The 15,100-nt window shown below is 34.0% G+C and overlaps 2 protein-coding genes across 6 annotated transcripts in view; both read left to right on the top strand.

Moving 5' to 3' along the window:
* Positions 1 to 445: 445 nt before the first annotated feature.
* Positions 446 to 1,226, top strand: LOC141406643 (uncharacterized). Its single transcript, XM_073992481.1, has 3 exons — positions 446 to 706; positions 774 to 941; positions 1,004 to 1,226. The coding sequence occupies exons 1-3, from the start codon at positions 455 to 457 to the stop codon at positions 1,169 to 1,171; spliced, it is 588 nt and encodes a 195-aa protein (XP_073848582.1). The 5' UTR covers positions 446 to 454; the 3' UTR covers positions 1,172 to 1,226.
* Positions 1,227 to 11,141: 9,915 nt separating this feature from the next.
* Pgant9 (polypeptide N-acetylgalactosaminyltransferase 9) overlaps positions 11,142 to 15,100 on the top strand; it is a 423,799-nt gene continuing 419,840 nt past the window's right edge. For 2 of the 5 annotated variants that reach the window (XM_073956151.1, XM_073956149.1), the window contains exon 1: positions 11,150 to 11,336. The gene's annotated coding sequence lies outside the window, so the exon portion shown is untranslated. Of the gene's footprint in view, positions 11,864 to 15,100 lie in introns of all 5 variants that reach the window. The other 3 variants (XM_073956147.1, XM_073956150.1, XM_073956148.1) reach the window with 3 other exon arrangements.

Genomic DNA, 15,100 nt, shown 5'->3' with positions numbered 1-15,100 from the left:
GCTATGACACCAGTCCCTTAATCATTTATTTCGCTGATCTGCTAATGATATATTATTAATGAGGCGATGTATAACGAATACTTTATAAATCATCAGAAATGTTTTTCCTGAACAATATCCGGTAATTTCAATTAATTAATTGGCGTGTTAACATCCATATTTTGCTGCCTATGTTTAATGTTACACTGCAATACAAATTTCTTTCGGACAGTTGTATTGTAATAAGTGCCAGCGTGGAGTAATTGTTAGCATATCCGTCCTGTACTCTGAAGATCATGAATTCGAGCATCAAGTATTTCGGCTGTAGGTTCCTGAACATTTCAGAAATCAAAAACGTTTATCGAGCAGAGAACTCTCCCCTCTTCATGAAGTTTGTAGCCCTGTGTTATCCAAACGCTTATAAGATATCATAATTCAATTGTTTTGTTAGTTACATTTAAAACTGTTTATCAAAATGTTGGTGTTTAGAAAAGTTTTTAATTTCAGTTTTCTACTTTGCATTATCCCCTTAAATTATGCAAAACTTTATCAATTCTTTTTCGACAATGAACATTTGTTTGATAAATGCTCCCACATTGAGGGGAGTAATGGTATTTATGATATGGTCGATATTACGGAATTGAATTTAGAATTTTCGGAAGGTAATATTAATTGTTCGGGTAATGTGACCATTATTTGGGATGTTCAACCAGAAGATCGTATTGAAGTAAGTAAAACACCTTTAAAAATTCTAAATTCAATAAAATTATTTTTTCTTCCTACCTACCAACAAGTTTCACGGTGAAATTTTCAAATACGGACGTGGCAGTTGGCAGCCAACCGTCTACAACGTTTTATCGAAAGACTTTTGTGAAGCTCAATACGATAAAAATTTGTATTGGTATCAGCTTTGGGCGAAAAACATACCCACCGAAGAACAGATTTGTGTTAATCATAAAGGAGTAATTATTGAAGTATTTTATCTTTGAAAAACCATTAAGATTTCTTCTTTATCTGCTTCCAGTTGACATATCATCACACTCCGTTTTCGATAAACAGCGTATTTGATGTTCCAGTTAACGCTGAGGGCCGCCATAAAATAGAAATCACATTTACGGCTTATGAAAATGGCATTGTTGAGCGACCAAATTCAATATGTTTTCAAATTGTAGGCGAACTTATAAAGGTATAAATGGAAGGAGAAGCTGAAATAAATGTTCTAATGAAAACACTGCTAAAAAACTTGATAAAAAAAATCTGATTTATAAATTCGATTTTGTTGGTGTCCATGGAAGACGAAAATGGTTTCTTTGAGTCACTTCGTTTTTTGGCCAATGAAGGCCTCTTTTCTGTAGAAGCCTCCCTTGAAGACCTTCTCTTTAAGAAATCTCCCCTCTGGAGAAAGACTTTTCTTTAATAGACTCGCTCATCTTTTGTCCATAGACCCTTTCTGAATGAAAGGGTGCTTCTATAGACCCTTTCTGAAAGAAATGGTGCTTCTATAGACCCTTTCTGAAAAAAGGGTTCTTCTATAGACCCTTTCCGAGAGAAAGGGTGCGTATATAGACCCTTTCAGAAAGAAAGGGTGCGTATATAGACCCTATATAGACACTTTCTGAAAGAAAGGGTGCTTCTATAGACACTTTCTGAAAGAAAGGGTGCTTCTATAGACACTTTCTGAAAGAAAGGGTGCTTCTATATACATTCTGAAAGAAAGTGTGCTTATATAGACCCTTTATAAAAGAAAGGGTGCTTCTATAGACCCTTTATATAAGAAAGGGTGCTTCTATAGACCCTTTATAAAAGAAATAGTGCTTATATAGACCCTTTCAGAAAGAAAGGGTGCTTATATAGACCCTTTCAGAAAGAAAGGGTGCTTATATAGACCCTTTCAGAAAGAAAGGGTGCTAATATAGACCCTTTCAGAAAGAAAGGGTGCTTATAAAGACCCTTTCAGAAAGAAAGGGTGCTTATATAGACCCTTTATAAAAGAAAGGGTGCTTTTATAGACCCTTTATAAAAGAAAGGGTGCTTATATAGACCCTTTATAAAAGAAAGGGTGCTTATATAGACCCTTTATAAAAGAAAGGGTGCTTATATAGACCTTTTCTGAAAGAAAGGGTTCTTATATAGACACTTTCTGAAAGAAAGGGTGCTTCTATAGACCCTTTTTGAAAGAAAGGGTGCTTCTATAGACCCTTTCAGAAAGAAAGGGTGCTTATATAGACCCTTTCAGAAAGAAAGGGTGCTTATATAGACCCTTTCAGATAGAAAGGGTGCTTATATAGACCCTTTCAGAAAGAAAGGGTGCTTATATAGACCCTTTATAAAAGAAAAGGTGCTTCTATAGACCCTTTATAAAAGAAAGGGTGCTTTTATAGACCCTTTATAAAAGAAAGGGTGCTTTTATAGACCCTTTATAAAAGAAAGGGTGCTTTTATAGACCCTTTATAAAAGAAAGGGTGCTTATATGGACCTTTTCTGAAAGAAAGGGTTCTTATATAGACACTTTCTGAAAGAAAAGGTGCTTTTATAGACCCTTTTTGAAAGAAAGGGTGCTTCTATAGTCCCGTTTTGAAAGAAATGGTGCTTATATAGAACGCTTATGAAAGAAAGGGTGCTTATATAGACCCTTTCAGAAAGAAAGGGTGCTTATATAGACCCTTTCAGAAAGAAAGGGTGCTTATATAAACCCTTTCAGAAAGAAAGGGTGCTTCTATAGACCCTTTCAGAAAGAAAGGGTGCTTCTATAGACCTTTTATAAAAGAAAGGGTGCTTCTATAGACCCTTTATAAAGGAAAGGGTGCTTCTATAGACCCTTTATTTTTTTTTTTTTTTTTTTTTTTTTTTATTTTATTTATTTTTATTTGAAAAAAAATTTTGTTAATACATTACATTATGTTCTAGGTCCCACGAAGCTGTAATGAGCTTGTGTGTGGGTGTAAGATCTATAATGGTTATTCATATATTGACCATTACTGGCCTTAGACTTCAATGTTATATTTGATCATTAATAAAATATGTTTTCATTAACTTAGTTCTAGTGTGTTTGTTTCTTTCATTGGTGACTTCTTGTGGCAATCCATTTAGTGCGGTTGGTAGTGATACAGAGAGTGAATACTTCGCATAATCGTTTTTGTACTTTGGGATATTTGCCTTCTGCTCTTCTTCTTGTATTTTGATTGTGATCCACTTTCTTCACTAAACTAGCGTCTTCCATGAATTCAGTGACAATTGTTATTGAGTACAGTTGATTAATGTTTAGTATTGACAAGTTTTTGAATATTTCTTTCGTGGTTTTATCTTTGTTGTGTTCATTTATTTGCTGAGTTTGGTTCATCATTTTGATATTTAGTAGCTTTACTATCCGATTTTGCGTCGTTTGTAGGAGTCTGGTGCATCTAGCATTTCCCCATGCTGTAATACCATGCCTGATTTGCGATTCCACTAAAGAGAAGTATGCTTGTCTCAATACATAATATGGTGCTGTGTTGCCCAGGTGATAAAGTGCATAAGCGGATTTTCTAAGTTTATTTTGTATGTGTTGAATATGCACTTTCCATTTCAAATTATCATCCAGATGAACTCCCAGATACTTGTAGCATTCTACGTATTCAAGTTTTGTGGTGCATTTGCAATTATTACATTCGTAATTTTGGTTGTTGTTGATGTGCAGACAATCTGTGTCATGGTATATTATTTGTGTGTTTGATTTCGGTTTGCTTCTAGGCCGAAAGTGCATTATTTTGGTTTTGGAGGAATTAACTATTAAGCCATTGTCGTGACACCATCTGCTGATTATATTCAGTTCCCTTTGAAGGGTTTTTGTAGCAGTGTCTACTGATTTATTGCTAACAATAATGGCGGTGTCATCAGCGTACGCGAATGCAGTGCTGTTTTTAAGCTGGTATAACATTTCATTTGAAAAAATTAGGTAGAGAATTGGGCCCAGTTTGGAACCCTGCGGGACACCATAGGAAGCATCCGTCATTGTGCTGCATGTGTCGCCTAATTTAACACAAAAAGACCTTGATGAGAGGTAATTTTCGAACCATTTCAATGTAATCCCTCGTATACCGCTTCTTTCGAGTGTCTCTATTAATTTTGTATGTGGAAGAGTATCGAAAGCTTTGCTAAAATCAATGAATAATGCTAGGCAATTATTATTTTGGCTTATCGATTCACTGATATGATTGGAAAAATAGCCCAGTAGTTGATTTATATTCTTTCCTTTTTGGAAACCAAATTGCTGTTTATGTATAATCTTGTATTTTTTCAAGAAATTTGTTAATCTTCTTGCGACGATCTCCTCTAAAACTTTTTCTACAACTGGTAATATAGATATTGGCCGGTAGTTATTATAATCCTTTCTGTCGCCGTTCTTATAGATTGGTCTAATGATGGATTGTTTTATTTTATTTGGTAGCCATGATTCAAATATCGTGGCATTAATTAATTTTGTAATTATCGGCGTTAATATGTTGGCGTGTATCTTCAGGTCGACTGGTCGAATGTTATCTATTCCTGCACTTTTTCTTGTGTTCAATGTCTTCAGTATGTTATTGATTTCATCTTCGGTTGCGAGTTCCAAATATAATGAATTGTTGATGATTTTTTCCACTCTTGTATTTAATGTGACGATTGGGCACGAATGTATAATATTGGAAACGTTTTCGTTAAACTTTATTGCAAAATTTTCTGTTATTTCCCTTAATGACTCATTTTTAAAGTGTTTTCGTATTGATTCATCTAGGTTTTCTGTCTTTTTACCTGTTATTTTGTTGATGAGTTGCCATGTACCTCGCATGTTATTTCGATTTAATATAAATTGGTTTTGATAATAATCATTTTTTGCTTTAATTATTTGCTTATTTAATTTGTTGTTGAATTGTTTATATATTTTTTCATTTATTTTGTTGTTTTTATTTTTTATCCATTTTTTGTAAAGTTTATCTTTCATACTGCAACATTTTAAAATATGTTCGTTGAGCCAAGGATATGGATTTCTTTTTTTTATTTTGGTTTGTTGGGTTTTGGAGTTTTTATATATATTATCGAATGTATAGTAAATATTATTAAACAAATCATTTGCATTATCTGATTTATTAATTATGTGTTCCCAATCTGTGTTTGTTATTTGTCGACTAACTTTAATGTTGTTTATTAAAAAGTTTTCACTGCTTTGTGTGTCTTGTTTGTTTTTTGACGATAATTTGCTTTCATCAACACATCCGAATATGGCAAAGTGATCCGATAGGTCGATTTTTATCACTGCAGCATGAGCATGTATCATTTTGTTATCCCACCTAGTGAATAGATGGTCAATGCATGTCGACGAGTGGTTATCCTCTCTAGTCACATTGTTAATCATACTATGTAAACCGTAGGACGACAATATAGTTAAGTAGCTTGTTGTTGTTGCATTTTGCTTCATTGTATCAATGTTTATATCGCCCAGAAAAATTATGTTATTTTGTTTGTTTACAGAATTTATCAGTCTTTCAACTTCAAATAGGAAGGTTCTAATGTTCGTATTTGGTGGTCGATACATTGGTATGACCGTAGTTTTTTTATTGTTTGTTGTTGTTATGGTAATTTGTATTGCTTCTGCTGATTCGAGTTCAACTGTAATTTCTTCATACAAAATATCACCTCTGATATAAACTGCCACGCCACCACCTCTTCTTTCTCTGTTTCGAAATATTGCGTTGAATCCATCTATTAAGTAGTATTGGTTTTCGTCATCGCAAATATTTGTTTCAGTTAATATAATTAATTGGAGTTTATTTATTATTTTCGATATATTTGTAATAAATGGCAAAAAGTTTTTTCTTAATGATCTGATGTTTAAATGTATTACCGACATACTGTAGTTCAGATAATTCATATTTATGTCGTTAACACAGTTTATTGTTTCTTCCGTGCAATTCATTTTTAATTCTGTATTATTTTATTTATTAAATTAATCTTATTTATTTATCTATTTTATTATATATTAATTATTTTTTTATTTATTTGTTTATTTATTTATTTATAATTGTAAGTTATTATTCCTTTTCTTTATATTTCAGATTTTATTTATCACTGTAATTTGTATGCGAGTTGAGATCTTTTTTAAAGTATCTTTATTTTTGATTTTCTAATCTTTTCATTCAGCTATATATTCTTTATTCTTTAATTTGCTCCAGTTATATTTTCAATATCTGAAGTGTTGTGTATTATGGTGAATGGTGAATTTTCATTTTTACGTGCATAAATATTTCCGTTTTTAACCCACACATATTTCCAGTTAGATTCTTTGGCTTTCATTTTCGCCAACCACAAAAGGTGTTTGTTATGTGCCGTGAGTTCGTCATTTACGTAGTAAATGGTGTTGTTCTCTTCACCCGATGATTTAATTTCTATTCTGTGCCTCTTTACTTTGTCCATAATTTCTCTTTTTTTGTTAAGAGAAACGAACTCCACAATAATTTTATTTTTTCTTTTGATTCGGTATGCTTTGTTTATTTCATTGCTGTTTATAGGTACACCAACAGATTCACTAATTTGTCTTAACACTTGTTGTACTTCTATATTTTCATTTGTAACATTGCCTATTTCAATATTCCTTTCGATTGATTTTTGTTCCATTTTTTCTATGCGTTCCGATAGCTCTTTTATTTTTTCACTCTTTTGCTGGTCTCTCACTTGCAGCTCTTGTATTTGTGTTGTTATTGCAGCTACATTACGATTAATATCAGCAATGTGCTCTTTTATTTCCCCACTGAACATTGTTAGGTTTGTAATATTTGTTGTTGTGGTTGTTATGTTTATAGTAAGTTGTTTTATGCAATTTTGCATTTCGATCATACCTGCCTTTAGGTCAGATATGTCTTTCTTTTGTGTTGATGCTTCTTCACTAGTAGTTGTTGTATTATTCTTGAACCGTTTGCTTGTAAGTTCTTCGTTATCATCACCGTCTCTTTGTTGTTTAGATTGTGTTTGTTGTTGTATATTATTTTCTTGACTTTGGAGTGTATCGTTTTCACTATTGTTTACAAAAACATATGCATTGCTTGGCGATTTTGCTCTCGGATTGCAGATATGACATTTCCAATCCGTTTTTTTAGGTATTCCCATGCTCTTGTAAGAACTCTCAGAAAGAGAACAGCATGGACTAAAATGAAAACATCTATCGCAATTGAAACAGCGAACAAAATTTGCAGTTTTAATTTTTAATGAACATTGACTGCACATATAATTTGCCACTTGTGGAGAAGACATTTTCAATATTCACAATATTTTAGTTTTGATTTTCGATGAAAAAATTGGTAATACCGACCGATATATTTGTTTGTGTATAACACTGTTTTTAGTTAAGATTTGATGCGCTTGTGCAAAAGTACGTGCGTTCACTAGGAAGTCTACAGGCAAACTATGAAAGGGTGCTTCTATAGACCCTTTATAAAAGAAAGGGTGCTTCTATAGACCCTTTATAAAAGAAAGGGTGCTTCTATAGACCCTTTATAAAAGAAAGGGTGCTTCTATAGACCCTTTATAAAAGAAAGAGTGCTTCTATAGACCCTTTATAAAAGAAAGGGTGCTCCTATATACCCTTTATAAAAGAAAGGGTGCTTCTATAGACCCTTTATAAAAGAAAGGGTGCTTCTATAGACCCTTTATAAAAGAAAGGGTGCTTCTATAGACCCTTTATAGAAGAAAGGGTGCTTCTATAGACCCTTTATAAAAGAAAGGGTGCTTCTATAGACCCTTTATAAAACAAAAGGGTGCTTCTATAGACCCTTTATAAAAGAAAGGGTGCTTCTATAGACCCTTTATAAAAGAAAGGGTGCTTCTATAGACCCTTTATAAAAGAAAGGGTGCTTCTAGAGACCCTTTATAAAAGAAAGGGTGCTTCTATAGACCCTTTATAAAAGAAAGGGTGCTTCTATAGACCCTTTATTAAAGAAAGGGTGCTTCTATAGACCCTTTATAAAAGAAAGGGTGCTTCTATAGACCCTTTATAAAAGAAAGGGTGCTTCTATAGACCCTTTATAAAAGAAAGGGTGCTTCTATAGACCCTTTATAAAAGAAAGGGTGCTTCTATAGACCCTTTATAAAAGAAAGGGTGCTTCTATAGACCCTTTATAAAAGAAAGGGTGCTTCTATAGACCATTTATAAAAGAAAGGGTGCTTCTATAAACCCTTTATAAAAGAAAGGGTGCTTCTATAGACCCTTTATAAAAGAAAGGGTGCTTCTATAGACCCTTTATAAAAGAAAGGGTGCTTCTATAGACCCTTTATAAAAGAAAGGGTGCTTCTATAGACCCTTTATAAAAGAAAGGGTGCTTCTATAGACCCTTTATAAAAGAAAGGGTGCTTCTATAGACCCTTTATAAAAGAAAGGGTGCTTCTATAGACCCTTTATAAAAGAAAGGGTGCTTCTATGGACCCTTTATAAAAGAAAGGGTGCTTCTATGGACCCTTTATAAAAGAAAGGGTGCTTCTATGGACCCTTTATAAAAGAAAGGGTGCTTCTATGGACCCTTTATAAAAGAAAGGGTGCTTCTATGGACCCTTTATAAAAGAAAGGGTGCTTCTATGGACCCTTTATAAAAGAAAGGGTGCTTCTATGGACCCTTTATAAAAGAAAGGGTGCTTCTATGGACCCTTTCTGAAAAAAATGGTGCTTATATAGACCCTTTCTGAAAGAAAGGGTGCTTCTATAAACCCTTTCTGGAAGGAAGGGTGCTTCTATATACTCTTTCTTAAAGAAAGTGTGCCTACATGGTGTGCTTCTATATACCATTTCTGAACGAAAGGGTGCTTCTATAGACCTTCTCTGATGATGCTTCTTTAGACACTTTCTGAACGAATTGGTGCTTCTATAGACCCTTTCTGAGCAGGGTTTCGGAGTCGGAGTCTACGAGTCGGAGTCGAGCAATTTTGCTGGAGTCGGAGTCTGAGTCGAACAAAATAACTCGACTCCGACTCCGGGCAAAATTTTTTTTCCACGTTATAGAAATATAACATTAAATTTGGAACAAGAACATTTTTTTAAAAATCAATATTTATTTTAAAAGAAATGTATAAGAAAACATATATGCAAACTGTATATTACACTAAGTTGAAGGACAAGTCACAGGATATTTACTATCTTCTGAAGTCTGGTCTTTTCATCCCTATTTAGTTGATCCCATTGATTCTTTACATTTTTGCAAACAAAAATAAAGTTCTATGACAATCGAATTAAGATTTGACGTTTAACCTCTTTCGTCAGAAAGACCACTAGTCTTCTCACAAAGGTCTATTGGTATTCTTATCTTTTTTATGAGAAGTCCTCCTTGTCTTCTATGAAGGACATTGTGGTCTCTATGGGAAAACTTACTGAATACCCTGTGATACAAAATGAAAGTCAAGATCTGGGGGTGGAAAAATTCCTCTTCAGAATGAAAGCCCCAATTGAGAACCCCTAAGGATCCCATAGCTGTAATTTGACATAATGAATTTTTGATTGACCCCCATAAATCATTGAGAAAATAGTTTTGAAGATATAGTTTCATAAATTTTAGATGACATGTTTTCAGCTAAATAGAATGAGGAACCTTTCTGTCGAATATGCTGCCCTTCTATCACAGTTCCTTCCATGTCCTTTTTGTTCTTGAACTCAAAAAGTAAAACAAAATGAAATTTTCTACAAAAGTGTTCCACCAAAAAGTATATGTAGGTTTCCCATATCCAAGAAATCGATATTGTCACGTTTTCATTGTCCTTTAAAGTTTTACCCGTTACTTTCTAAAAAAAAACCGTATGTTTATGTATTTCGGTAAATTGCGCACTCGGATACACATGAACTATATCTGTTCCTGGCGGACAGATCCGGTTATTTGAATGTCTACATCTAAAGTCATCGTTGAGTATATAATGAATCCTAGAAGAAAGATTCGCCGTTTGTCAGGCTTCTGAGTTATGGCGGGATGAATCTGTCGTTGACCAACAACGAAGTTATGATGCCCTAATTCAGAAGCGTAACCATCCGAATTTCATATATAATTAATAGATTAACTATATAAAATTATCCACACCAAAGTTCAAAATGTGGGCGCTGAATTTTAGTTTAAGGGGTGATCACTACTTATAGTTAGTTTTCGACCTAGAATTGGCACAGCAAAATGCTTTAATAAAAACAGAGTTTCGTAGACGAGCTCAAAACTTCGTAATATTTTTCTCTTTCAGATGAAGAAAAAAATCTGCCAAAAAGTTACGCAGTTTTCTCCGAAAACAAATCATGAAAAATGGTTTTTATTGAACTTTACAACTGGGGGTCTCCTTTAAGGCCAAGCAAACTAAAATGTTGGCCTACATCCAGTTTAAAACTTGGTCATGAATTGCTTATAATTTTTATTAGATGTAGTCCATTTGAGTTGTATTGTCTCTTCATTTTCACATACTTTAAAAGCTTAAAGATTATCTCAGGCGGAAGAATTCCGTCCAGTATATACTCGTCCAAAAAAGGAAAACCAACAAAAACTTTTTAACTTTGCTATTTTTCAATGTAATATTCGGCAGAAACAATTTTGATATGTTTAATTTTATTCGAACGAATGCCCTTTCTAATGAATATGTAAGGAAAAACTAACACATTAGCCTAAATAGGCTAAAATATAGGAAAAAGTTAAAAATTTGTGTACATTTTATTCATTTTTATTGGTATAGGAATTCACTCTCGGAGTCGACACGGAGTCGGAGCCGTGAAAAAAAAAATCGTCTGGAGTCGGAGTCGAGCCAAAAATACCTCGACTCTGAAACCCTGCTCTGTAGACCCTTTCTCAAAGAAAGGGTGCTTCTACAACTTTGTATGTCTGCCATATAAACAAACCCCAAATCGATGGTAGTCAATGCCTTTCAAACTGTAAAGTATCTTCATTACTTCAACATGCCAACCAACAACCACTTGTTGCTTTCTAGCAACATTGCAACCCTCAACATTTATTTTCAACGGCAACAATGTTGATTTTCCTTATCACTTACAAATGTATCACAACATCCAATTCGTTAGCCGTTCGATGGCAATGCTGGGTTTGATCCAACCGCATAATGTTGGCTCTTGGCCTCTGCAACTTTTGCATGCAACCAACTTCGTTTCTTTGGCAAACAACATCGAATGCCGTTGTTTGAGCCAAGAATCATCAGTTCGACAGAATCAGTACGACACGGCGGGTTAAATGGTTAAAAATCGCGCGTGTTGGTTTATGCTGAATTAACTATTTCTTAGCCATTCGGAATTTACGGTTAACAAAACGAGGTATCAAGCAAAATACGTTGTCGTTCGGTTGCGTCGTGTGTGTGTCTCAAAAAAGAGAACAAAAAAAAAACAGGTGCGTTAAATCAACAACAACAACCAATGAAAGAGAAAAAAATTATTATGAAAATTAAAAAAATCAATTGATAAAAATCAAATCACCACCAACACACACATAGGAAGTGTTAAAGAATTTTGTGATATAAAAAAGAAGAAGAATTAACAACAACAAATATAAGGAAACGATAACAAAACAAAAAATATAAATTATAGAAAAAAAACCTTTCATAGCTACAAATGGATAAAAGTTATCGAGAGATTGCAGCTCAGCACAAATAACAACTTTTGTAGCACATCGACAACAACAGCCGAGAATTATAAATTTATGATAGTTGTCTTTTAATAAGAATTACGAATTATTTAATAGCTACAAAAGGAGAGAAAGAAAGAAGAAAGCTAAACAAAAGAAATAGTGTAAAAATATTTTTTTTTTAATTCTTAATGAAAATTATTGAATATTTTCAATAGTGCAAGTGAATGCCAATATCAAACAACAACAATATAAAGTGTCTCAGCGTGACCGGAATTTAATGAAAGATAAAGGTAATCTACTATGTGAAGTGAAAGAATTTGTGATAACACGTTTAACGTTTATACTCATAACCCTCATATCGCCACAAGGATAATTCCGCTACAAATGTTCGTGTAAATGAAAATCAATAAAATTCCTTAAAATCCGCCATCTGGACTTGGGAAGTATTTTATCAGATATGGTGAAGATATTTTAGATTTTCGATAATCACAAAGTTATAAACGTCATGTACCTACCTGTAGTAAACGGGATAAACTATTAAGAGATTGTGGGCTTTAAACGAGTTAGACTCAATCGGAAAATGCATATTTAACCATTATCGGTTGATCCATAGATAAAAATACGGGAGCTTACCAGGGATAAGCAGTGTAAGAAATGAGTGTAGCCATCTAAACAAAAATTCAGGAGGTATTCGAGCTCAAATAGGCTTAACGGTCTAGAAAAATCGTATTATTTTTGGCTAGGTATATCGCAAGCAGGCGCCAATCATATGGAAAATGGCGCCCAATGTAAGGTATTACTTCTTGTTTCAGGGCGGTGCGCCTTAACAAACTTCAAATAAAAAGTGCTTACGCCAGGAAAGTTATGGCGGATTCTGAGAAAAACAAAAAATAATCGCCGGAAGATTTTTTCAAATAAACCGAGGTCAAAGGTCACATTTTTAGGATTTTTTACGTTTTCAGAATTACAAATGGAATAATCGAATTACAAATAAAATGTTACGAATTACAACTAAAATTATACGAATTACATCTGAAAATGGTGTGGCTGTGAAAGTTCTCTATAAAATTGGTATCTTTCCCTAGGTTTTACCATTTTTGAGATATAGGGGGTTATCATGAATGAAATTTCCCCGTGAGTTTCGTCTTTCCGCCGTTACAACTTAAGGGAGAAAGTGAAAAAATTCACGGGGAATTGCCGTTCATGATAACCCCCATAGAAAACTTCTTCGAAACGTGTACGGACCAATATGTGTTGACGGTGAATATCGACGTCGTATGGACCACGAGCTGCATCAGCTATACAACGATATCAGGGGCCTAATTATGTGATTCGATTCGATCGTGAATTTGTTCGTGAATAAGTTTTCGACACGACAAAAAGACGGCATGATAAGACCCGATCGAAATCGTTCACGCAATGTTATCGATTTTTTTCTATAGTCACTGGTATTCGAACTATTGAAACCTCTGTATTCTCCAAGCAATAATATTAAGGTAGAGGCCAACAAATGTATTTATTTTAAAACAAAAACTTAATTATCCTAGCTTCCACTCAAGAAGGCAAAATGGCGCCCAATGTGAGGTATCATTTCTTGTTTCAGAGCGGTGCGCCTTAACGATCTTCAAATAAAAAGAGCTTACACCAAGAAAGTTATTGCGGATTCTGAAACTACAATGTTCATAGATGATAAAAATAAAAAATAATTGCGGGAAGATTTTTAAATAAACGGAGGTCAATGATCACATTTTTAGGATTTTTTAGGTTTTCAGAATTTTCCATGAAAACGGCAAGTTGTATCGAAATGGGACTAGAGAAAATTTTGTATCTGTGAAAATTCTCTATAAGATTGGTATCTTTCCCTAGGTATTACCATTTTTGAGATATAGAAAAAAAGATGTTGTCACGGCATGTTGGCGTTCAGAGCCAAACTCATTACTTTCAAAGGCAGCGCTAAGCGTTTGTCATGAAAGCACAACTAAATGGGCAAATACCCATTGTTGTTGTAAAGAAAAAACAAAAATTGCATTTGAAAGAAGAAAAATTCGATGACAGAGAAGCCGCTCCAAAGCCAATATGTCTGAAGAGCCTCTACCAAAGGCGAAACATGCATGTCACATAGTGGTGGTTGTGTGAGTTCGAATCTTCGACTTTCCTTTTGACAGGCAAAAATAAACGGTCATTATGCTCGATTCCAACTAGAAATTAATTAACAAATTACATTTTTAACAAAAAGAAATTAATCGCAAATTTATGTTCTAAAACTCGATAATTTTACTCGATAACGAATGTTGTTGTCATCCCAACTTTGAGTAATCGGTTCGAAACAACTCGATATCGAATCACATAATTAGGTGCCAGTTTTGTTAAACGTATCATGATACAACGACTGCGTTGGCTAGGCCATGCCATAAAAATGATCGATAATGGACCAGCTAAAAAGGCGTATAATTACGGGTCCCATGGCGGTACAGGCAGAACTGTAAGCCACAACTTAGATGAAGTCACAAGTAGAAGATGAAGTCGAAAACCGTGTAGTTTCAGAATCTGCAATAACTTTCTAGGTGAAGGTTCTTTTTATTTAAAGTTAGTTAAGGCGCACAGTGTAAGTCGTTACGGATTGGAACTAGAAATGGTTTTAAATGTTTTTAAATTGATTGTAATCATAAATAAGTCTCTGTAGTCTTCAATATCGGGAGAAAAAACAAACAAACAAAACTCACCATAGCTTACCAAGATCCTTCGTTTTAAGCTACCCCAAAAGGACAATGACTATCAAATAGTTGCACGAATCGGTCATTAGATACTACCAGGTCGTAAAATGATGTTAGAAGTCTGCTCTCTAGGAAACATGTACAAATGCAAACACAGTCATAAATATCAGAAGCAGAATATTCAATGCAGAACAAGAGGGAGAAGTCCATAGTTGTTTATTGTCAAAAATTTAATTATAAACCTGAATTCGGACTCACATGACAACACATGACACCTGGCACAAGTTAGACGCATATTCAGAAATTGTTTTCAATAATATATAAATAATTTTGTTAATGATGCTGCTAGAACCTCCTATAGAAGTGATATACATACTTATCATCAACTAAAATAGAACAAGTAAAAAAGTATCAGTAGGCTTTGCGACAGAGATATACCCTCAGCCTGTGTGAACTGAAACTTACAGATCAACTACCGATGACACAATCACTTTCCCTAATAAGTTGTGGTTCGTTTTCGACGTACGAAATTGTCGTCAAAAGTATATATTCGAATTAAAGTTCAAAAGTGTAGTGGAGGAGGTACCTGACGGAATGCATTGGCATGGAATGGACTTGGCCATGAAAAACATAATATCGCTGTTAACATGACCACAAGGAGTAGCATCGGAATAAATTGTCAAAGGATATTCGAACAGACAGTAAACTGCACTTAAACATAAATGTTAAACTTTTGTGTGGGAGGTACCCTAAAGAGAAGACCGACATGGACCACGAAATTAAAATACATTCGGATAAAATATGAGGAGATTC

The sequence above is a fragment of the Musca autumnalis genome, unplaced genomic scaffold (genome assembly GCF_047663935.1).
Source record: "Musca autumnalis isolate F117 unplaced genomic scaffold, ASM4766393v1 scaffold_5, whole genome shotgun sequence".
NCBI classification, from domain to species: Eukaryota; Metazoa; Arthropoda; class Insecta; order Diptera; family Muscidae; genus Musca; species Musca autumnalis.
Note: the sequence above shows the minus strand (reverse complement) of the source record. Positions and strands in the feature narration are given on the sequence as shown.

What these genes read in the sequence shown, in the direction of transcription:
- LOC141406643 (XM_073992481.1), top strand. Translation starts at nt 455, where the DNA reads ATGTTGGTGTTTAGAAAAGTTTTTAATTTCAGTTTTCTACTTTGCATT. An exon ending in AACCAGAAGATCGTATTGAA is followed by an intron (nt 707 to 773) that starts GTAAGTAAAACA and finishes CCTACCAACAAG; the next exon opens with TTTCACGGTGAAATTTTCAA. An exon ending in TTTGTGTTAATCATAAAGGA is followed by an intron (nt 942 to 1,003) that starts GTAATTATTGAA and finishes ATCTGCTTCCAG; the next exon opens with TTGACATATCATCACACTCC.